This window comes from Ammospiza caudacuta, chromosome 1, assembly GCF_027887145.1.
Source record: "Ammospiza caudacuta isolate bAmmCau1 chromosome 1, bAmmCau1.pri, whole genome shotgun sequence".
Lineage (NCBI taxonomy): Eukaryota > Metazoa > Chordata > Aves > Passeriformes > Passerellidae > Ammospiza > Ammospiza caudacuta.
In genome coordinates, this window is record NC_080593.1 from 40,697,689 (window position 1) to 40,722,832 (window position 25,144).

At 37.4% G+C, this 25,144-nt stretch overlaps 1 protein-coding gene across 1 annotated transcript in view; it reads left to right on the forward strand.

Annotated features, from left to right (window-relative positions):
* Positions 1-25,144, forward strand: part of CMC1 (C-X9-C motif containing 1) — a 46,511-nt gene that overhangs the window by 7,845 nt on the left and 13,522 nt on the right. Inside the window, exon 2 of the mRNA XM_058802550.1 lies at positions 4,674-4,766. Within this exon, the coding sequence (XP_058658533.1) occupies positions 4,674-4,766 (93 nt within the window). The remainder of the gene's footprint in view (positions 1-4,673; positions 4,767-25,144) is intronic.

Consider the following 25,144-nt stretch of genomic DNA (forward strand, 5'->3'; position numbering starts at 1 on the left):
CATGGCAATAAAGAGCTTTTGCAGCGGAACGTTTTTGATCAACCACAGAAGGCTGTTATTGCAACTGTAATCTCAACCCCTACATATTGTATTCAATGAGAACCATGAACACTGAGATTTGCCAAACCCCACAGATTTCATAAATGTTTCTTAGTGATTTAGTGAATAAGGATATCCCCTAGTTAAGTAATCTCTCTCTTTAATTCTTTACACTGGGCTGAGGTTTTATGGAAAACAATTTCTCTATCACAAAGGTATTCCCTTTTCTGTAGCTTTCTCTCCTTGTCTTTTTTTTTTAGGCAAAGTTGTAACTTCTTTAACTGTTTTTTATTTTCTCTTCTGTTCTTTGCCCCAAGAGGAGCATTCTGGAATCTGCTGATCAGTCTTTAGGAAACATTCAGTAGTTCTATCACACAGATTCCTTGTCTGTAGACTTATATTTTCTAGGAGCTAGTGACTTAGCTGGAAGCCTGCCTTTGGTTTTAATTCTGGCTAACTTTTGTGTATATTTTTACAAAATACTTATTTTTAGCATTAGTAATATTTAGTCTGTGTTTTGTAACCTTTACTTGATTAGCTGTGTTCATCCATCTGTCCCTTGTAATGTTTGATGGTACTTGGAAATTTCATCAGAAGGTAAGGGTAAACTATCAGAGTATTCAATTGATCTAACAAAAATGCCCAAGTTTGGGCTGGCAGATGGAGAAGAAAAAGCTGCTGCTAGTATTTGTCTGGGGTGATGGTTCACTTTGTGGCCAAAGGCCGTGATCTCTTCAAACAGCCTACCCAGAAGACCAGGAAAAGTGTGTGGAGGCTGTGAGTGATACCAAAAGTATCAACTTCCAAATGCAGAAGGCAAACTGTAGGAAATTATATTTCTTACTTGTCTGGAAATAATATTTTCATGATGAAATAAAACAGGAGTAAGACTGTTGAAATGCAGGTTCTTCTGTAGGGACTAGTTCACAGGTGTCTGGTATTAGAGTAAGAAGTAGCTTTCTTAGTGCAGAATAGTGAACTTTAAAAACGGGGAAAAAGCTCTTATTCTGGAAACTGTAATATAGTTGAAAAAAGGCAAAAGGGGTTGATGTTTTTACATCATGGTTGTGGCCTGTTTTTTTATGAAGTCTTGCTTCTGAGTTTTTTGGTTTTTTTTTTCCTGTGAAAGTTGTTGGCATATATGTTACTGCAGAGATGAATAGCTTGAATTGATGGTGATCTTGAAATGCTTGTACATCAGTATCAGAAGTGCAGGTACTTTGCTTGTGAACACATTTGCTTTATCTGGTATCTGCTATTTTTAATATTTCCACCTTATTTTCTTAAATATTTTGTGTAAATCCTAGGGATACTGACTTCAGTAAAGTGTTTTAAGATTGTTGAAGGAAAATCACTGTAATTGTAAAACAATGGATAGTTGAGAATCGAGGGAGAATATTTAAGATGTCCAAGTAGAAACTCACAAGTAAATATAGTACTGCTTAAACTGAACATCTGCATTTGGGTTATTTGGAGAGGTAGTTGTACCCAGAGCCTGAAACTTAGACAGTATAAGATAATTAAAGTTCTTTGGACTTTTCATACAGTCACTTAGGCTAGGTTTAACGCCATCATTTTTACCGTGCACTGTTAAGTACTAAATATTTTCTAATTAAAAATACAAAAGCAAAATCCTGTAAATACAAACATTTTTTAAAATTAAAAAAAAACCCATTGAAACTGATACTTCACAACAGAGATTGTTCTAAAAGCTGTAGATGAGTTTATAAATAATGTTTACTGTAGTTTCCTTTATACTGTTGTATAATTACTTTTGAATTACTGCTGTAGCTCTCTTCTCATTCTGCCTACTGGATGCTGCCCAGTGTCCTGATGTGCCCTCTCCTTCCTGCATTTTCAGCATTTGTAGACTTGACAACATGGGACTAAAAAGAAGGAATTTGCCTGGAGCACAGTTCTGTCATGGTTCTGGTTGTGCTGGTGTGAAAACCAGTAGAGCTACTCCTTGCTATCAGTCTTACGCCTCTTTCTTTTGAATAATCAAACAGAAGGTTGGGTGTTTAACCTAAGAGAAAACCCAACAATCTTTTTGGACTGTTCTGGGCTATCAGGGAAGTCTTCTCTTTTTGGTTTTCTTTTTCTTTGCTTGCTTGCTTGCTTGCTTGTTTTTCCCCAGATGGCCCTGTGTCCTGTTTCCTTTAGTTGCATTCCTACCCACTTCTCCTCTCTGTCAGTAGAGGGATAGCTGATCCTTGCACTGGAGGCCTGTGCTTTGGCATTTGTGAAAATTGTGAATGCTGCTATCCAGCTTTGCCAGCAGGGGAAACCCAGCAGCTCTTCCCAGGCCCTGAAGACTTCTCTCCTCTCTGCTACATTTCCATGTATGCTGTGGTATAAAAGTTAAACCTGTGCAGAGCCAAGGGTTGGGCTTGGTGATTCTTGTGGGTCCCTTCCACCTCAGGTTATTCTGTGATGCTAATTATGGGAAGCAGATAAGTGGATTTAATTACTCCAAAGTGTGAATCAGCTGAGAAGCACCTTTTTACATGTATTTGAGTTAGCTTTTTTGACTTACTCACTGCGAGGTTAGGTGCTTAAAAATGGTGATTTAATGGGGGTGAGTGAGGGCAATGTGGCACTGGTAAAACTTCCCTTTTGGTGACAGCAGGCAACCCACTTAATTCACTCTATCTGCATTTTTATTTGTGTACTCCAAGCACTTGTATAGCCAAGTTGAGTTTAGAAAAAGTGTGGGAAGCAGAAATTAAGGCTGTAATCTGAGCCAGAAGTACTCATGATACTTCAGTCTTTCTTCTTGTTCTCACCTCTCTGAATTCCCTCTTATGGATGGCTTTGGAGTTATACAGTGAACAGGATCAGGGAATTCACCTAGTTGAAAAATAACCTAACAGGAAATTAATTTAAAGGAAATTAACTTCCCCTTTCATTCACCAAAGGGCTGCTGAGCCTGACTGTGTGGGCAGAGGGAAAAGAGATCATAGGGATGGGGAGAGGGCAGGAAGGCTGCAGTGCCAGCTTGCTTTGACTGGAGTGAGTGGGGGCACGTAGTGTGGTGGTGCCAGTTCCTGCCATGTCATTCCACTGAACTGATTTGTCCTGTTTGCAAAACATGCTTGGAAGTTTTCTGACAGCTTTGTCTTGTCTCTAGCCTATGTACTGTACCAAGTGTTTGGTACACTGATGCTCTGCAGAAAGTTAAAATGAAGGATATTTGTAACATTTTATCTGTAAAATAATATATTTGTAGAAATCTGATATTTGTAGTATTTTAATATGAAAATCAGTGCATGGAAGCAAATCTAATTCCGAGCTATTTGCTTTTAGTGTTTCTGTTGTATGTACAGAATAAAGGGTTTTTTTCCTGATGTAGAAATGCTAAGAAGGATATTTTTGAGGAGAAATGTCTTTAGTGTATATTGCTCATTGTAATCCTCTGTTGTTGCTAGATTCCACTAGTAATATCACATACAGTACTGTGTAGTCTCATAGTGTAATGTCTTAGCATTAGTAAACTTTAAAATATGATGACCTAAGAATGACAGATGTTGGTTTCAGTTGTTTTTTGTAGGGAGGTAACAAAAAATGCTCTGAAAAATAGTGTTTGAAAGTTGATGGTAACTTAAAACCTGCTTCTTTCCTTAGTTTCAATACATTGCACTTTCACTTTTTCTTCATTTCATCTCCTTTTTAATGAGTAATTTTAAATTGAAATGATTGTCACCAAAAATAACTCTGACAGTAGAATTTCCATAGTGTGAGCATCCCAAGCGATGCTATTTTGAAATGTGTTATCAGCTTCAAAAGATGAATAAAAAGTGTGTTTCAAGATGAAAACCATGTATTTGGTATAAGTGCATTGGACTATACAGTGTCCTCTAAAGGGTTTTAAACTCAGAAACTGAGAAACAAAAAACTGTTCTTGATGAATTCTCATCCCTTTGTTTTGAAGAAAGTGGATTTGGAAAAGCAGTATTTTTTTAATGGTCTGTGTTGTTTATTCTAAATCACTAGCTGTACTCAAGAGAATGCTGGAGACAGCTGAAAGCGAACTACAACTTTACTTCTGGGTATAGAAATCAGGCAGCAGCACTTCTCTTTTTGAGTTGGATTTCTGAATGAAAAATCTCCTAGATTCTCCACTGAAGAGACTTCATTTTCTTCTAAAGAACCAGAGTCTTCCACATAGCCATACAAATTCTAGCTTGTGCTCTAGTGTGTGCTGTTTTTCTCAGCTTTGTGTTAGTGAATGAAAGAGTGCATACAGATCGTGGGCATAAAAAAATATTAGTATAATAAAAGGAAATAAAAGTATTTAATTGCTGTGCTGTCTGTATACAGATTTTTTTATTCTATAAGGCAGAAATACAAATGTGCTGCCAGAATTTGCTCCTTTATTTTTGGTTCACAGTGCATATTAAGCAGAGTAGAAATATTCAGGATAATGCTCATATTTGTATCTGAGCAAATTTTAGACTTTCCATCCTTTTGGTCTATGTAGTCTTTTCATGGTACTTTCTGCTGCTGTTTGTGACAGTTTTAGTATACTCCTGTATGTTACATAAACAATGTTGTATTATTTCTTTAGATTGACTCTTTCTGATGTATGGATAACAATTTTTTTTCAAAATTATCTTTTTTTTTCACTCTTGCAGAAAATTCTAAGCTGAGACATGTAGAAAAAGATGTTTTGATTCCACAAATAATGAGGGATCGAGCCAAGGAGCTGTGTTCAGATAAGGTGCAAGGTAAGAGTCAAATATTCATTAGGAGATCAGATGTACTCACTTTGTGCCTTGAATATAATCCTTGTTTTTGAAATCATGTAGTCAGAGAATTAATATGTGTGATCTCCATCTTTATCAGCTCGCTGTGAAACCAGTATTGAAGCATATAAATCTGCTGTGTTGGCTTTGGCTGCTTAGTAAAAAATTTTGGACTATTTTCCAAAATTTTTTACTCTCAGGGGCTGTCGAATTTAGTATGATTCATACAAAATTTTTTCACATCTCAGTCTGGTGAGATGTGAAGAGTTATTGTGTCTCAGTCTGGTGAGAGCACAAGAGTTACTGTGTTTCTGTATGAATATTTAATATTAAATAAATTAACCTGCCTCATGCAAACCTTCAGTTAAGGCTTCTCTCATTATAACAAATTTGTTTAAATATTCCCAACTTACTGCATCCTTTCCTTGCCCCAGCATTGAAATGAGCCATGCACATAAACACACACGTTACTAGACAGATGTTGAAATAGAGTGATGCAGTGCACTTCTGCTTTCATTTTCTTGTGAAGAGCACTGGACTCTTTAAATTAATAACTCTTCAATAACTCTTTAAAGTGGTGTCACCCCCTCTGCTGAGGGCTGCTTACACACAGGTAAACCAAGAATGCTGCTATAAGAGGGATGTAAAGATGGATGAAAAGCCACTGAATTATTCTGTACAAGTGTCAGCTTTCAGTGGAGAGCATTTGCATTCGATCATCCAGATCTGAGCTCTTTAAACTTCTTTTGTTCATGCACTCCAGCAGTAAAAATTTTCTGACTGCACAATCCCAATATGGGTATATTCATTTATAAATTACGTAAATGTATCACTGTACTGTATGTTATATATATTATAAAACATAAAAATAGAAGTTTGAAAAGGATGAGATAAAGGTGAAATAAACAGTACTTTAAAATATTTTAAATATTTATCAATCTAAAAAGATTACTGCTAATAACAGTACTTTTTATTGAGATCTATATGACTGAACATGCATCATAGTTTTTAAAATCTTTAACACTGTGATATAGGAATTTGAATACCTGGTTCTAAATTCGGTGTATTTCAATACTTGATCTTGATAGGTGCCTAGAAAAGATACCTTACAGAGGTGTAAAATTACAGAGGTAATTTTACTTACCTATACTCATTTTTCAGTCCTATCCACAAGTTTTGCAAATGGTTTGCTTGAAATTAGGCTAATAAATTATCTTCTCCCCTGATGTCAATCAGTTTTTCTTCCAAACTAACGCGTGTCAGTGTTTTCAACCCCCTAAAACTCTCCTTGGGAAGATTTTTAACAGGTTAGAAAGGTTTTTAACAGGTAGAAAGGTTGATATCCTTTTAAAGTGCACAGATATAGGAGGTTTCAGTAGGTGACACATGTTTTTTGTTCACCTACAAAACCAAGCCAAAAATTACATAATTAGGTGAACATATCCAAATACCTGTTTTCAAAATGCAAGTTTCTTTTGCAAAGGAGTTACTTTCTTAGTCAATATTAAAATGACACCTTCACCTTAAAGGGACACATTGAGTGTTTAGTTTTTGGAAATTCCTACTAGGTAGCAAACTGCTCACAGCCACTTGTCATCACCAAAAAGGTCAGTGGATTTGGAGCACTTGTCAAACCTGACACATTTTTTTTACAAAAGACAACTCTTGAAGCACTTTGCCATAAATTATCCGGAGAGCAAACCTCTCTGTGCTGCCAGGGATTTTTGTGGCCCCTCCCCATCTCATTACAAAATCTGGTAAAGATGCCAACATTTAAAGGGCTTGTTTTTGTCAGGTTATAACACTGATGCCATCCTGCAGCACATTGTGCACTCCTGGCTCCAACTACTTTGCTGCAATAGCTTACCTCTGAGTGAGGCAGTGAAGGAGTTTCACATGCAGTGCTCTCTGTAGCCTTAGTCTGCAATTCCTTTCTTATTCCAGTCAAAGCAGCCACTCCATCAGTAGCTATTTTTGCACAGCTTTTCCATAATACATTGTTTTTTATTCAAGATGCCACTTCCTGTTGAGAATAGATCTTCTCTAGTGCATCTTTCCTTCAGTGGCTCACAAAAAAAATGTATATTTTTGTGCATTTTATTGTTGAAATGCAAATACCACAAGGTATTAAAACTTCTCTACTTTCAAACTCAACTGTATAGCAAACCTCCCACACTATGTAACTTGTTTTAACACTTGTTTCTTCAAATCTTTAGCAGTGTCTTCTGTGCATCTTCCAACAGTATTTAGTGACAAAGGAGTGCATTTTAGTTTGTTGCTATATTATTTTCCCTGAATTATTTCAGCAAGTTTTACCATGACAGGAAGAACAGTTATTTCCCTAGTGGCATGTGGCTTTTTGTGTTTTGCTATTATTTAAGAAACTTCAAAGGAAGTTTCTGGAGTTTTATCACTAGGGCACTCTATGACTAGAGTCAAGTCTAGGAAAGTGGACCAGTGTATTTTTAAGCATCTGCTTTTAGAGGTTCTCTAAAAATTTCTAAAAAGTAGTGTTACCATAATGTCTGTCAAAGAAAAGTGGCATCATGTAATAGGTGCCTTCTGCGCTGCCAGAAGGACTTAACAGACCTTTTTCTAAAATTTGAACAATAGTTGAATCATTTTTACTTTGAATTCTATACCTGTTGGGGAAAAAAAAAGAAGATGAAAAGCAATTACAGTGGTGTGGTCTTTGAAAGATGTTGGTTAAAAGTATTTTGAGAGCTTGCTATTTGTATAATATTGTTTGAGGTTAACCAAAGGCACAGTGTGAATGTATTTTTCTCCTCTGAACTTTGTGCACCATGAGGAGTTTGGTTTCAGCATCTTCATTTTCTGTGGCAGCAGCCAATATTGGAGGTTCTTGAGCTGTGAGCCATTACCTCGCAGCTTCTCCATCTTTTTTCCTACATAAATTTTAAAGCCAAATGTTATGGTTTTTCTGTTATGTTAAGCAAATTTGTAATTTCTTCCTTCTTTCTCCTGTGTAGAGTTTAGTTTTGTATCTTTAGGAAAATAAGGTTTGTGGATGCATCCATCTCCCCATAAATCTTCTGTCACCTGTCACCAACTTTGATCAAATTGTGTGAAAGTTAGAAGTAGAAACGGAGTATTTCTGAAACAATTTTTTGTCAAATAGGTGAGCAAAACCCCACATTAATACCTCTATTAAAATAAAAAGGTGGTAGCAGAGCTTCAGTTATTTTGTTGTACACCTTTTCATCTGGGTGGAGGGGAGAGACCAAACCATGGGAGATGAAGCTTAAACAGTTTTGTGATCAGTAGATTTACCATCTCATAAATCCATTGTGAGATTATTCCTGGAATAAATTTGTCTTGTTAGTACACAGGGATAGGTGTTAATCAGAGTAAAGAGGCTATGCTTTTTATGCTGTAAACAATTATAAGCTATGAACATAAGCTGTGTAATTAAGTTATCAAAGCTCTTGTGACTCGGTTTGTGTGCTGTGGAGTGTACACACATGCATGAAATGGAGTTGTTTACACTGAGGGCAGAGTTATTCATTTAACTTGCTCTCAATGTAGGATTTTTCTGCTTTATGTTAAGTTCATGTTTCAGAAACTCCTATTAGTAGACCTCTGTTTCTTTTTGTCTTTAGGAAATTGTGATAAATGCATCAGTACTGTAGGAAATGAGGCTATTCCACAAGTGTGGGCCCTTACAATTGGCTTGATCAGGCTTGGTTCACATGTGTCCCTATGGGGAGCCCTGTACATTCAATAGTGCTCTGCATGAACACAGGGTCCATCTGTAGCCAGCCCGGTACCTTAGCCTGCAGCTATACCACCTAGAGCTGTGTGCTTATCAGAGCTAATAATGCAAGTAATGACAGCCTGGCCAGCACGTGTTCCAGAGCTGTCCAGGGAAAAGAAACCCCAAGGGTTACAAAAATAAATAAAAAATAAAAGGCTCTTGTTAACTTAAGAAGTGATCCTAGCACACAGTTAAAAGGCTGGCTCATTGCTGTGTGTGGTTGTTCACCTACTAAAATGGCTTAGGGAAAAAATAATCATGGAAAGTATGTCCACTCTGGTCATATACCATTTTACTTAGATTATTGAAATTTGCTTACAACTTTTTTTTTCAGATTGTTCGAGTATAAGTTCTTGTGTGTTCTGTATGTTTCTTAAGAATTTTGTAGCTCTCAGTTTCAGAAAGATTTTTGTGTGATTTAGGATTTTCAAGCACTTTTTTCAGTGAAAATGGATATATTAGTAGTTTTGTCAACTTGGGTAGTACTTCTGTTAACATGCTTTCTGGGAAATACTAGTCAGTTTTCTGTGACCGTTATGTAAATATGCTTTATTGTGTTCATATCCATGCATTGTATGTGTGTATGTGAAATTGTGGGCAAAAGTGTCAAAAAACGACCAAACAAAAAACCCCAAAAACATTGTCATAAAGGAATGTTTCACTGTATTTTTACAAACTATAGCATGAGTCTGCCTGAAACAATATTAAATTATATATTTCTGTATCAGCATGTCCTTGCATTTCAAACCTAAGTAACTAAAAGGATCATTTGTTAGCCTTTGCCTCATTTACTGCTTTTATGAAATAATTTCTTAAGCAAGCTGTTTTCCTGTTTTGCTTTAATTTCTAGTTATAAAATCTAAATATGAGTAAGCTTCTTCAAAGCAAATTCATAGCAAATTTCAGGAACATGGAGTTGGCGTTTTTCATCAGAATGGTGACCTTTAGCACATCAGAAGTTCTGTAGTTTCACCAAGCTCTGCTTTGCTTTCCATGAGTCCGTGCCCTAAAATTAGGGACAGCTCCATGCTCTAAAACTTGGGACAGTCATGGAAAAATTTGCAAGAGCTGTAGTTGTTTCTTAATCATTTCTAAAGAGAAGTTTGTCTAATTTCTTGAGAGCACTTACTCTGCTGTTCAAAGTTACAGATTCTGAAACTGAATTTGATAGTTTTTTTTTTTTTTAGTAACAGAAATACAGAAACTTGAGCTGTCAGCTTAATTTGATTTAATTTTGGGTTACTTGGCTTGGAAAATAGAAACGACTGACTGACTTTGAGATGTTGAAAGTTTAGACTCTGAAGAAGTGTTGAATTGAGATCCCAAAAAGAAATTACTGGGTCACAGAGTCATTAATGAAATTACTTCTGTATTATATTTATTGTAGATGTTTCATGTATTGGTTGTATTGTAAAGCGTTTCTGCCCACCTTTCAAAACATCGCAACTTTTTTTTTCCTGGGAAAAGAGCAACTTGCTCCAGTGACAAGGGGTTTAAGTTCTGAACGTCTTTCCTCTGAATTTTGTTGTCTGTTACTGTCACATCATCTGGATTTGGGCTCTTAGGGTCATGAAGAGGACCTGCAAACATCTTCTGTAACTGAGACTCCTTTGTATGATTGAAGGATTCAATAGGAAATAGATCTACAGTATTTTCAGGGTCACTGCAGGGACAGATAGTTCAGCCTGGTTCTGCCATTAGAAAGATGGTGAAGTAGAGGTAGCCATTTCTTATTTTAAGCATATTCTGGGAGACATCCATTTGATCAAGATGACAGGTTGTTCTGTCCTTTAAAAAAAAATTGATCTATTTAAAAATTTTTACGAGGGAGACACAAGGAAGATATTTCTCCTTGTACTGAGTTGAGGACCTTCACTGAAGAACACTGTTGTGTTGGTTCTGTTGTCTGGAGGAGCTGTGTAATTAAAGCAACTGGAGTTACATTGCTGAAAAAATCTCATAATACTTGGCAGGGCTTTAAAAATGGTTTGGAAAGTGTGGCTGGAAAAGGACATTTCCGAGCAACCATCCTCCTCCCATTCTTCAGATTTCCCATTAGCCCTCTCCTCCTCAGGGCTCGTGTTGATACTTAGTGAAGATGATGGGATGCAACACTACTGCAGGCTTCTCTACAGTTGGGCATGACCAGTGTCATCAGGAGTTTTGATAATGTGCAGTTACTCAACAGTCCTGTCACTGACATTATCTCTGTCACCCTAGGGGCCACCTGCTCTAGACCATGACCCTTACACCTGACATAGCAAGGTCCAGAAATCCAAAGAAATTTCTGATTGAACTACATGTGGTGCTGTACATTTAAATGCCCAAGCACACCTTTAGATACTCCTTCTTTAAAATCCCATTCTTTTTATATATACTTTCCTATCAGAAATGCAGATAATGAAATGTGTTAAATCCTTAGCAAATTTTGCTTGATGTTTCTTACTTTCCCTGGTATTGCAGACTGAGTTCTGTTAATTGTTGCCAACCCTTGTTGAATGCTGAGGGAGGATTAACCTGTTGGTACCTACAGTTCTGACATCAGAAAATGCTAACACTGATAGTAGAGGGAAATTACATGACAGCTCTGCTTAAAAATTTTGATGACTGTTCTTGTCTTACAGCAAATTAAAACTAAAATCACCATTTACAGCTGAGCTTTGCTCATCCACTTTGCATCATTGTGAAAATATAGTCCTTACAATTTTTTTTCAAGTTCACATCTCCTAGGAATATGTGGGAACACAGTGATCTTCTAATTGACCAAAGCAAAAAGATCAAGTGACTGATAAAAATCAATGAGTTAACATGACAGCTGCTGGTACCTTTTTTTAAATTGAGCTGCTGTGATCAGAAATTGCCTACATGTGCTTATGTCCATATTATTCAGAGTTTGGTGGAAAGCCTGAGAGTTACAGTGGAAGAATCACAGATTTTTTATGACCACAATAGCCTTCTCTTAGGAGGATGAAAAAAAAAAAGCTGCATTATTCTCTGCAACTCCATTTTTTGTGAGAGGAAAGTTAGTATAATTTGAGAACATAGTTTCAATTCAGCAACAAAACTGCAGGTGCGGAATGGAGGAAAGCTGTTGTCCTCTGTTGCTATATTTATTATCTGAATATTGAAGTATGTTATAGTCGTATTGTGTGACCACATGACCTTATACGAAGCTATTAATATTACATTGTGTTTTACATGTTGTGCAGTAGTCAGTTATTTAAATCATTTTAGATGTTTTGGTAGTTTGCAGTTATATTTAGTACTAATAGTAAATTGCTATGAACTTTTTTCTGGCTTGCATTCCTTGAGAGTAAGATGCTGAATTTTTATACGATGCTCTTATTTGCACACAATAGCTTTTATTTTGGAACACTTTTATTTTGGAAAAATTATTCAGTGCTATATATTTCCAATGAAAATTTACTCTCATCACATTTAACTATGTGAATTAGTACAATCTCTTGAGGGATTATGGTGTATTGAGCTTTGCTCCATCAAACTGGGCAGAGAGAACAGCTATATGTAAATTAGAATTTAAAGACAGGAGATTCTAGATTTGTGTGTGTTTGTTTGTTTCCTTGAGTGAATGATAACAGCATGAACTACCCTAAGGTAGTTTATAGAAAAGAAATATGAAGGCATATTGTCTTGCTTGAAGATAGAAATTTCAGTGGTCCAAGTAGTTTTGAGCACTTTGAAGAAAATGTTCGGGGAGGGAACTTGCCTGGTTTGATTATTTTTGTTCTTCCCCCTGTCCATGTCATTTCAACCCAGCTGATGACAAGAAATGGGTCAGACTGCTGCTAGCGTTACCACTGCAACTTAGTTGTGTGGGGTTTTTTATTTTTTATTTTTTTATTTATTAGGGAAAGGAACAGCTTTTACAGGGACAAAGAGAAATGAAATCACTTTCAGTGAAAGAAAGAGGCCTCATTATAGCCACCAACAGCAGTTATTGACAGCTACACTTCCTATTAACAAGGAGCATTTAAGAGTTTGGCTGTTGGATCTTTGGACTTGATCTAATTTGCTAGCATTAATTAGTTTCTTTTGAGCACAGACACTTGGTGCTCACAGCTATAGATTTAGAGGACTAATTAGGACAGAAAATTGAACAGAATGGGGTAAGGCATTAACCTTCAACCATTACCAGCTGGGGCTCTGATAAAGACCACAGAGTCCAAATGCTCCTATTCATGCAAAGAGTACTTTAATGAATATCAATTTCAGCCAGGTTGCCATATCTTACAAGCCCTGTTCTGATTTTGATTGTCTTACCTGGCAGAGATTTTTATGTATAGATATTAAAGTGATATTGGTAGTTCAGAGCTCATAGATGAGAACCTCAAAAGTATCTGTGTTTTGTGCAGTCTTTCAGTTTGCTTTTCTCAAGTTACAAATTTTATTGGTTTCCAGCTAAGATCCTGAATTTCAAATTGATTTCTCTGACCAACATAAATATATTAATATAGCCCGGATTAATTGCATGTTCTTAATAAATGCTGATGTAAAAAGAAGATGCCTGTGTGGTTTTGGATTATTGTAGTACATGGTAGTAATATCCATGAGAAGAGCACTCACCAAGCTAACTGCTGAAAGTTTAACAGAGGTTTGCTTCTTCTGCAGCTCTTATGGTGAAATACAATTATTGTGTTATGGTGTTCAGCTGGTAATCCAGTTTTAGGAGGAAAACTATTCTTCCAGATTGTTTTAACATTTGCAGAATGGATTTTTTCTTTCCTTAATTGTATATAAGGAAAGACAAAAACTAACTGCTTTTGTCCTCTTGTATAATTTCTTGGATTGTTGTAAGAGTTGAACTTGAAATTAAGCATCCAAATCATCAGTTGTTTCCACCCTTTGGTCATATTACTACTCCCTGACAAATTCCCCGTTGAAGCTGAAACATTGTTGCTGTCTTCATTTGACATCTGTACTTGGAAATTCTTTGCCCACTGATGAGAAAGGTTTAAAAGTCTCTTCTCTATCATAATTTCTCCAAACTTGTTTTTTCAGGAATGATGCTAACATTGATGGATATGCCTTTTATGTGCTCTAATTATTTCCAGTTCTCCACTAGTACACTCTGTAGTGTTAGATTGAATAGCTGGTTTTGTGTCTTAGGGTCCTGGTGAGGTAAGATTGGTACAAACTGTAAAAACAGAGAAATGCAACCTTACCTGTATCTAATGATCGTGGGGTATTTCATGGTGTTTAGATCAGTCTTTAGGGAACCATGTGAGGGGAGGAGTGGAGGAGACATGGTCAAGTTCTCCCAACAAAAGGGTGAGTTCCAGCCCCTGACTAATGTCTTTTCCCAGGTGTTATACACAGTGTTTGCTGATCTCAGAGTTTTCTTTTCCACTTGACACATTTTAATTCTTCTGTGTCAGTCATTCTTACTACCAGCAAGGGAGCACAAGCCTGGGATTCTGTGAGGGGTTTTTTGCCTCCATTCTGATGGTGGCAATAACCTCTGGGTGCAGTGTTAGTGTTACAGTGAGGTGTTAGTGTGGCGTGGGTGGACAGTGCAGTGGCAGTTCTTGTGACTCACAGTATCTCTTGTTTTAGCTGCCTGTCCTTAACAGTGTATGAAGTTGTTGCTCTGAAATTTTGCTATATAAACCCCTCTTAGGTACTGCATTCAACAGTTACACAGTTAGCAAGTAGTGTAAATAAATCTTAATACTTCTAAGAGGTCATGCTATATTCTCATTGCCTGTGTATAAATATTTATGTTGTATATGAATTATTAATATTACCCTTGGGTTAGTTTCACACAGAAAATAGGTTATTTTTCAGCTGTAGAAGTCAGAATGTGTTGTATAGGTACCATTAGGTTCAGCAGTGGAAAATAAAACTTAGTTTGATCAAAATGTTGCTTCTGTGAATTCAGAAATACAATAACTAGTGAGCATTCATGCAGCCTAAAAACAATATATTGACCTTGTATTCGGCATAAGGTGATAGGGGAAAACTTCTGTCCATTCTTTAGAAAACACGTGGAGTTGATAAGTGTATTTGCCAAAGAAAATTGCTTATCCAAACCTCAGAAATTGAAATGAAGCTCAATGGGAATTAATACTAAATTGAAATCAGAATAGGAGTAGTGATTTTACTTAATATACTTTGATTTAATGAGACAGTGGATTATGAGAGTTGTAGTTTTGATCTCCTGTATGTTGGAGACCTATACCTGTTGTACATATTTTGTGTAGAATGTTACAACTCTGCAGAACCAGTAAAAGAAAAAAAGGACAGGAATCACAGGTCTTATCAGGCAATAAGTGAACACAAAGTTGAAACATAGTTTGGCAACTACACACACTTTAAACAAGAGGTGATGTTCCAAGTGTTCTTCATGCTTTTTTGGTCTAAGTGTTCTTCATTGTTTTCTGAAAACAGTGAAATCTCAAATTTTTATCCTGTTTTAGGATGGAAACATTTTAAGCTTCTTCTTACATGTAGAGCAGTAGTTCTAAAGATTGCTTAGCTCAAACTGAGGGAGTTGTCCCTCTAGTACTTATTCTTTGATGTAGTAGCTAATGGGTCCTGTGGTAACAACATTGACAATGCACAAGTGGGTTTTTTTAATGCTAGAGACAATGTTGTCTGTTGCTGAATAAAACTATGTTCTTGTACATTATTTTTCAGGTCCTTTTAATAACAACAACAAAAAATAATCCCCCTCTTTCCCACCCCTAAATGTAGTTTTGTTGCTTTTGTAAATGCTTTCCAGCAGTTGTCTCTGTGGTGCTGCGTAGAAAAAGAGTAGGGGGATTTGTGCTCTGGAGAGTGTTTTACTTAAAGGCTACAGTATTGAAAGGTCATAAAACATTGTGCTGTATTGTCATCCCTCTGAATTTTATTCATAACAGTCCTGCAGAAAAGAGCACCTGGAACATTTGCTGCCCCAAATCAGGATGGATGCCTCTACAGGAAGTGTAATCATGTAACAGAAGGCAGGAGGTGTTTTGGATGAGGAATTAAGAGCTGCAGAACTGCTCAGAGGATAGGAAAAGGGATGATCAAAGACTGCTAGAGGTGTACAGCGCTTTGGAGGTATGGATGAGGCTTTAAATTTAAGAAAAGCAGTTTAACTGCTCTATCCTAGATTTGAGTGGAATACTAGTAAAGGATTTGAAAGGAATCATGGAAAGGAGGGAAGGTAGTCATGCTGATGGGATACTGAGTAAGAAAGGAGGAATTTTGAAGAAAATGTAGAACACCTGTGCATGAAAATTTCCCTTGGATGGAGTGAACAGATTCTTCTCTTAGTATTTATTCATTGTATTGGGAAGGAGTTGAAATGGTTGTAGGGAATTTGGGACTTCAATTATGGTATTAAGAAATCTGCCTTCTTACCTTTTTCCTAAAATGAGTATAAGGAAAGATTTCTTTAAGTCACTACTGCCTTTTTTGGGGGGCTTCTGATATTCGTGTTCTGGATTTCCTTGTATTACTTTTATCACCCGTAATGTTGTTCACTTTTTAGTTTTCTTTCCCTGTGGCTGTGATCTGGAATCTCCCAAGGAGAGTCCAGTTATTCTTCTTTTCCTTCCTCTTCAATATACACTAAATGATGCCCTTCAAGCTTTCAGATGACAACATTTCAGGGATGTTTAAAGAGTCCTTTTTGAAGCACAAAATCAAAAATATATTGTTACATTTGCATGCCAGGATTGAGGCAGATCTTGCTTTGTTTCCTGGTGACAGAAATGTCCCTTGCTCTTTGCTGCAATCGGATGCCTGTGAAGTTGGTGAAAATAAAGCACTGCAGAGTTGTGGTTTGAGATGTGATCTCACCTATGGCTGTAGACTGTCAGACTTTTAAAAAGTTGTTTTAGGGAGACACAGCTAATTTTTGCAAAAAGACCTTTTCTGAATGCTATGGTTTAATATGTGGGAAATGTACAGAAAATGTATAATGTGGAAAGACAGAGAGAGTTGAAAGTAGGACTTCTTGATGCCATCTAGACTGGTCTAACTGTCCTTCAAAAGCATGAACTTCATTTCTGTAAAATGCTTACCAAACCTGATGCCCTTGGAGGGCACATTTATCAAGCATGAAAAGGTTGCAGGTCTGCAAAGGACTTTGGGAAGGCATTTTGGGCCATCTTCTTCTCTTGGGGCCATACCTAGTGTGCCTGTGTTTGTCCTGTAATCTGGTTAATGTTTAAGCTGCTATGGCCTGTTTCAGTGCTTAGTTCTATTTTACCATTGAAAAATGCTTTTTGCTTTCTAAGTTTTTTTTTTTTTATTTAATGTCCAAACTATTTTTTCTTTGCATATCAAGCAATTTGGGTTCTCATATATTGGACAGATTGCTGGCAGTGATCTGAATAAAAGGAGGATTTCAAATGGAAGAAAGAGGATGATCTGATTTATGTTAACGAGCCAAAAGGAAAAAAGAAGAAGAAAATACTTACTCAGTAACCATCCTGGACAACTATTTCTGTCAGAGTCCCCGAAATGGCTTAGGGAAGGTGTTGAACCCTGAGATTCCAGACTTGTTTTCAGGAGCATTAAGTACTTTAAACAAAGACACCAAAAGTCTTTAATGCTGTGATGTTAAAAATTACATTTAAGTTCAGAGGGAGAATTTGTGCTTTCAGCTTGAAGAAAATTATATCCGGTGAACAAGAGTGACCACAGTCTGCAACTTCAAACTTTGTTGCTCATTACTTTTTTTCCTGCCTTTGGGGTGATAATTTTCTGCAGTGACTCTGACAGCCCAGTCAAAATGATTCATGAGGCCAATGGTGAAAATAACTCTTTCTTTTTCTCCGGTGTAAATAATCTTTGTCATTTCTGATCTGTCCTGATTTCCTCCTTGTGCTTCTTTGCATGTGTGGTTTTCCTTCTTTTTTGAGTGGTTTAGGGTTTTTTTACATTAAATGTAGGCTTTAGCATGTATGTAGTTAATGAACAGAAATTTACCTTTGCTTTCCATAGAATATGGAAAAGAGAAATACAAAAGAATGGTATAGTGTTTGGGGTTATATAACTTAAGATTTAATTAGTAATTAACTAATCTCTACTGGGGTGCTAGAAGAGCTCACAGCTTCTCTGGCATCTTCAATGACTTACATCAAAAGCCCTATGTTTAAAATATTTTATATTAGTTATGTGTAACAATGCTTCATGACAGTTGAGTAGCAGTGTTAATGGTTCTTCAGCCTTTTCTTCGTAATAGAGGTGTCCCCATACTTTTGAAAACTATTCCAAATTTAAGGAAATTAAAAAGCATATTAATGTATGTATGTGTGATAATTTTTTATATTTTATTTTATACATTCCAGACAGCTTGAGGAAGTTTTGAGTTCTTTGTGGAGAGTGAGAATGGTATGGAAAAGATGCTTTTGCTTCAGCAAGACTGGTGTATGTTCATTTTGATATGCTCCATCTGTTGAGTAACTATAAAACTTCGGCAGTTTTAAACCAAAATACTGTTGGGGGAATCTGTCCTCTTCACTCTGCTGTCAAATTCATGCAAATACTACTTACTGACTGTGCACAAACCCTTTAGCAACATTCATTGTTGGGCAGAGAATACTTAGTAAATTACAACCCCAAAAAAGAGTATTTGCACTTCTGTAGAAGGAAGATATTTAACAGAATTGTGGACTTTTGCTTTGGCTACCTTCTCCCACCAGATGAACAGTTCTGATCTCATGATTTTCTTTTCTTCAGTGGTTTCAGTGCAGTGCTGTTTGTTCCAGACCTGATGTTACAGATCTCTGTGGCCCCAATGTTTGAGTTGCAATGACTTGACTTCCCTGAAAGTAATTCAGCCACTCTAATAAAGAGGAGAAATAATTGCCTCTGGGAAATGTGTTAAAAGTACTTAAAGGTAACAATGTTTGGGTTGTGGTATCAAGTTCAGCCAGATCCATTTCACATAAGCAGTAAATTGTAACAGTGACTGTAATTCTTTTGTGTGAAGCTGGTAGAATCTCCTTGTTTCTAATGTAATATAATCACCGTCTTAAATTTGATTGTAAAGTTGATACACTGATGACAGGGTTCTGCTGTGTTATAAAGAGATCTGGTACTTACAATCTTTTGTGTGTCCAGACCTGAACTGATTGTACAATAACATTTTACTTGGGCATTTTTGTACTAATAGTTGTCAAGTCCTCATGTCTCTAAGCTGAACTTGTGACAAAAAAGTCAGAATGAATACCTAAAGCTTGTTGCATTTCAGGCAATCAGAGGGGATGAATCTGAGTAAGAAACAGAGTCTAGCCTTCCTCTTCTCCCTTCTGCAGTCTTTCAAAGCTCAAGGGGGATAGAATTTACTTCACTCTGTTCTGCAGTGTTCAGACCCTTATAAGTGGAATACCCTTGGAGACTTATGTCAGCTCCTCAAACTCCTCCTTTGATTCTTGGTTAAGTCATGTAGGATGGGAGACATCTCATCCCAATTGTAGTCCTCTCTACCTCTTCCCCATCCCCTTACCCCTGCCTTGTCAAGGCTCAAGGCAACAAGGAGAGGAGGGTACTTTCAGAATCAGCTTTGGGTGGGACATGGAAATTTTGGGTGGCTAAAAAGAGGTAAAGTGTATTCTGCTGGTAGTCATTCTTAGTCTCTGTTCAGCATGTGGGACACTGCATTGGTATGCATAAAGCAAGGATGGCAGTGCTATCAATTTTTGTTTGGGTATTTGATCTTCTGCAAAAGCCTTGTAGAAACTCTTGGACTTTGCAAGCATTTCCTAAGGATTTCTTTGAGCTGTTTTTTTCCCTGTCTGGTTGCTTCCATATCTTGGGAATCCCATTTGTTTGTTAGTGGCTTCTCTGACAATAAGCATCAATGTGTCTGCAGGTTCTGTGCAGGTGTGGACTGGCAGGATAGTGTCTTTCAGCTCCCAATAAGATCTGATCAGAGTAGGGGAAAGGCAGTTGCTGGCTGCTGCTTCATGGCAAACAAGGCTCAGCTGGACACTGGTTACCAATTTAAAATTTGGGAAGAGCATTTGTAATTGAATATAGGCTTTTTACTTTTGAGGCTCCAATCACTTTCCTTTTTTTTTTTTTTTTCTTTCACTTTAGTCCAGCTAAAGTCCTGGACTTTAGTTAAAGACCAAAATCTAAATTAAATCAAATATATAAGGCTGAAATCTTAGTATGTAGGGGAAAACAGGCAAATAATCTTAACAGTGTAAACTTCGATTTATAAATTTGAGACTTGCAAGCAGACTGCTGTACAAGAAAACAGATGCCATGCAATAAATTAATACTAAGCTGAATAATAAACAAGACTTATTGTTAAAGGTCTTTAATGCAAAGAGAGTGATTTCAGACTTTCATATGCTTGTTTTCTGTCTTTGTTTAAATGGAGCCTTTGCATGTGTTTTCTTTATTGTTCTCTTTTGCACACATTTGAGCTTTGTTGGGTTGAGGACTCGGTCTCTGGTTGGGCAGTGGTGATTAACTTACACTAAATAGGCAGCAATAATGTGATTTGAGAATGAAAAGGATTCATTTCTTTTAAACGAGGGGAAAAAAAACAAGGTTGAAGGAAATAGTTTACATAATCTGTAAACTAGTTAAGGACCTGAATATTTATGCAGGTTGAAATTGAAGCTTAGTTGCCCTCTAGGGGTTTTACATTAATACAGCATATGCTAGGTTTTGGGTGTTTTTTTCTTCTTTCAGAATAAAGGTGAGACAGGTCTTTGGAAAAAACTTACATGCTGACAAATCTGTGGTGATAGAGGCATGTGTACATCTGCATTCAGTGAGTAAAACTCATTTAGTTCAAAACCGAGAAAATGGAGGAAAGGTTCTTAGGCACATTAGGTTCTTTTTAATCTCGTTGTACCAGTGGAGAATGTACTCACAGTCAACCAGTCATAGCACTGAAGTCTCAACCAGGAAAGGTCCTTTCTTTCAGTCCTAAATAAACAGAAGACAAAAAGTCACAGGGGGTTGTAGTGACAGAACCAGGACCCTCAGTCAGTTTCTGCTCATGTCCCAGCTGCTGAATGCTGCTTCAGATTCTTGTGTCCTCAGCTGCCACTGAGTGATGCACAGGGGTCTTCTGTCACTTCTGGTCTTACAGCAGGTTGAGCCCTGGTTATTGGTCTGTGATTGAATGTGTTAGGAATAATCTTAGTCTCCTCCTTTAGAAAGCAATTGACAAAACCAGTAGTTTTGCTTGGATAGGCGTGTGCTATTTCATTGGAAGTATCCTCATGCCATAGGAAGAAGTGACAAATGGCTTCTAAACTAGAGCTACATATATGTATCCCATTGTCTTAACTTTCAGTATCTCCTTTGCCCATGATTTTGTAGCAGATGCACTAACATACTTAATTGCTAAATAAATTCATAAGTTTGGTTGTTTTTCTAAAAATGGAAACCGCATCTATGTGATTGTTTCTTTCATAACACTGTATGTTATGCTGTATTTGTATGTTGATGCTCTAAGATGTTTTTGCATCAGAAACAAGATAACTGGAGCAGGCAGAATAGATGCACTTAACTCCCTCCTGCCAAACTTGAATCCCTCTGCATACAGCTTGAGGAGCACAGTGTAGTCAACTTTCAGAAGGTAGAGCTGTGTCCCCAAGGCTTCAGTGTACCAAACTGCACCTGGATTTGTGCTAGTAAAGTCAATGTTCTCACACAGATTTTTATGCCATTTGCCTATTAAGCTTTACACTGCAAAGCAGTTTCTCTCTTTTGAGGGGTTTTCATACCTAGTTTCTGGTGCATTTTGTTTTGCTTTGTAGATTTATCAAAGACTGGTTTGTAAATTCCCTCTCTACTAGTATTTTATTTTATTTTATTTTATTTTATTTTATTTTATTTTATTTTATTTTATTTTATTTTATTTTATTTTATTTTATTTTATTTTCCTCAAAATTACAACTTTTCTTCTGAAGAAATGTACCTGGTTATTGCAGTCCCTTATTTAAAACATTTTACAGAAGATGAAAGATAAATTTTACAGTTACTACCAAGTTTCCAGATATTGCTGAGTTTTGATAGTGTGCTTTCCTGCCTCGTGGTTTAAAGTAATTTCTTCAAAATCATGAAATGAGTAGGGTAGTCTGAAATTCTAAATGCCTCCATAGTCAATGATGCAATTTAATTTGAAAAAGTAAGTTTAGGTACTTTATCACACAGTGGCCATAATTGCAGGGGTTGAGTTACTCTTCACTGTTCACTTCAGAATATGGACACAATAGATTTTTTTTTTTCCTGGAAAATTTGCACTTTGGTTTTGTCATCCTTACTAGCATTGAGTAGTACCTCAATTAGCAGGAATTCTTCCATGGTGAATAATTCCTGCCTCCACACCAGCCAATGGAAAAACTTGGGAAAAAAAGACGTTTACTGGAAAGTAGGGTAAGTACATGATAACTGTTTTGGAGATGTTGGAACAGTGGTTGGGGATGAACTGTGACCTGTGAGGGAAAGTAACTTCCTCTTTTAATAACTGTATAAATATTTTATATTCCATATATTGGGCACATTCTATAGACTCAAAAGACCAGAGATTTTGACCGTATTCTGTGTGCCCTATCTCACCCTCCAGCTGGAATACTGGAACCAGTTTCAGGTTTTTTTTAGAAGATAATTCATTCAGGGGAGTGAGAACTACTATTACTGCTACCACCAACCTTCAGTATTGGAGCTCTGAGTTAAATAGGTAGTTTTGGAAGTCCATGAAACTGAACAGGGGCAGGAGGAAAGGAAGAGTCCCTGGCACAGCACGGTGTAACTGAGAGCTGGTGTCATGGTGGAATAGCTGGGCAAATGCCTCCTCAGGAGAGATATAAATGCCCTGCTCTACCCCCACCGTGTGGCAGAAGGCCATTACTGTTACTTCTTCTTCTCCGTGAAGCTCTGTTTTTGAGAAATAGATCTATTTTGCCTTTAGAGTTCAGCTGAAGAGTCAGTCGCTGTGGGACAGAGGGAGGGGTGTTGTTGCTTTAAATCCTCTGTTACCCGAACTTCTCAGCTGTCCCTGAGTGGCTCGGCAGCTCCCGAAGGAGGCGGGAGCACAGGCAGAGGCGAGGCTGCTCTGCACAGCTCAAGCTGGATGCACTTGTTTGTATAAAAGCAGGCAGTGACAGACAGTAGCCATGGGGGAACTTGCATTTGTTCCAGTTCTGCCTCTTCCAGCGCCTGGTATGGTAACGCTTGATGTCAGGGATACTTACTGCAGGGTGGCAGGAAAATTAGATCAAGGCAGTTGTTTGAAACCAGTGCAGTTTAACCAGGTGGCTGTGCTTGCTGGGCTTGCATTACCTGAAGCCTTTTAGAGAAGGTGATGCTTGTGCTTGATAGGAACATTCCTCAAGCAGGTTTCTTTAGTGGACAAATCATGATTTACCCAAATAAAATGCTTCACAGCAATGTGCTTGCTTTGCTTAAAAGGGTCAATTTTTGTAATTGCACTAGGAAGCAAAGGAGGTCTGCTTCTCTGGAAAAGTCTTCCTGCACAGCCCAGCAGATTGTCACCTTTGAGCACTTAAATCTGCCTTAACTGACAAAGTACTTGCTGTAAAGCTTTATACATAATAGTTATGCCCTTGCTATTTCTCCTGTGTCTTCTGAGGACACAACCCTCCTGTGTACTGCTGTGCTCTGCCTGTCATGCTTAGTCAGAAGCAGGAGGACTTGTCTTGTAGCTCTTACAGAGCTGGGTTGCTGGAATTTGCTTAAAAATATGACAGTGTACTGGATTCCTGTGTGTTTGGGGCAAAATGTGTGCACACACATATGTAGGTAGGTGGGTATACTCATGCATACAGAAAATGCTGACAACTCTGTGCATCCAGGAAGGAGGATCAGATCAGGTCTATGGCACCAAAACTAACAACTAGACATTTCTCTTTATCATCTCTGCCAAAGCTCCTTTTCCTGTTACAGTCCAAGTTCTGTTGAAATTCTAGTGACTAAACATATATTGCTAATGAATTCTGTCTTTCACAGTATTTCATCATTTAGCAATAGTCAGGAAAGCACTGCCTGACATTTTAAGGTATATGTTCTTTTCTGACTCTCTGACTCTTAGGAAAATACTTTTCCTAGTCAAGTTTCAGTATTCATATGAAACTGAGAACCAGCTTTAGTCTTTCCAGCTCTTGTCCTCAAGAAGACATTTTGGTCGGATCTCATACATGCAGGACATAGAATGAGCAGAGCTGACCTGCCCTTGTCCTAATGGCAGAACTAAGTGCTCCTTAAAGTATCCTAAGATTGCATGTGTATGTTATTTTCAGAACTTCTTTTTAATGCTTAATTACTTTAATCTGGCATGTTTTTGTTAATACTTTTAAGTATTTGTCTGGGTTTTGTTAGTTGAACTGATTGGGTTGGCTTGAATTGCTGTGTTTGGCTGTGTTCCTCAGCTTGTTTTATGTGTTTTTCTTAAACAAAACAATTATTCTCTTTCTTAAACTTTGCTTTTCAGTTCCATTCTCTGTTTCTTGGTGCTTATTATAAAATTGGATAGAAAAGGTGCAGCAGTCCACTGTGGATAAGTGTGGGTTATTTGGGATAACAGAAGGGCTTCTCTGCTGTTGCTTGAGGTTTTTGGTTATGCCTCTTGGAAACATCCACAATTCTCAGTCTGAATGGTAGCAAATGTTGAACTGCAGGACACAGGTAGTGAGTCTGGTGAGAGAGGCTCCCCCAGCACAAGCCTCTGCATCACATGGGAATGGGACTGTATCTTCATGGTTCATGGCTTCCATGAATGTGCTTGTCATTCCTTGATGGCAGTTTCTTAAGATCCTCTTTTTCTCCCCTACAAATTCTGTTGTTGGATTTGAAAACAAGAGAAACCCTGCTAATATTTCTGTAAGAAAAAGATCAGCAGCTAAGCAGTGAGTTTTGAATTAACTGATGTTGGAGGATCCCTATGTGCCTTACATCCGTTTTCAGAACTGCTGTGGTATTGTGGTTTAAAAAAAAAACAACCAATATATATATTTTAATAATTTTTGAAACAGAATGTTTAAATAGGCCATTGATTTCCTATATTGATTTTAAAAGCCCATTGTAAGCAGTTGACCAAACCTAGATCCTTGTAATATCAATGGATGTAGGACATGAAAACTTTGGAGACTCTTGTTCCTAAGTAGGTAGGTGGAGTTTACAGAGCGAGTAACTGGATTTACTGAAAAAAACCCCAACCAACTCTCAAACATTTTTGATCTGGGTACAGTGCCGTTGCTCCCTACTGCTCTGGCCTGTTTCTGTATCCAGCTGAGAGATACTTTGAGGCCAATTAATTTTTGCAGCAGGATTTTGAAAACCTGCTAATGAAAAAAGCACGCATGGTATGAAACAAATAACTACAATTGCAGTAGTTGGGAGTTTAGCAGGACTTGAGTGGGCCAGGGCAGAGAGATTTTCAAGGAATCCAAGCTAGTATATACCTTTCTGGTTTCAGGAGGTTTTTCCCCTCTTTCATCCTCTTGGTTTGGATGCTTGTCCATTTAGACTCACCATGTAAGGCACCCTAAGGGTTTTGAAGGGCATGTGAGAACTTTATGCTTCAAGATATAAGCCAAACTTACAGTTGATAGGGATTAGGAAGAAACTTCACTTGAGAGGA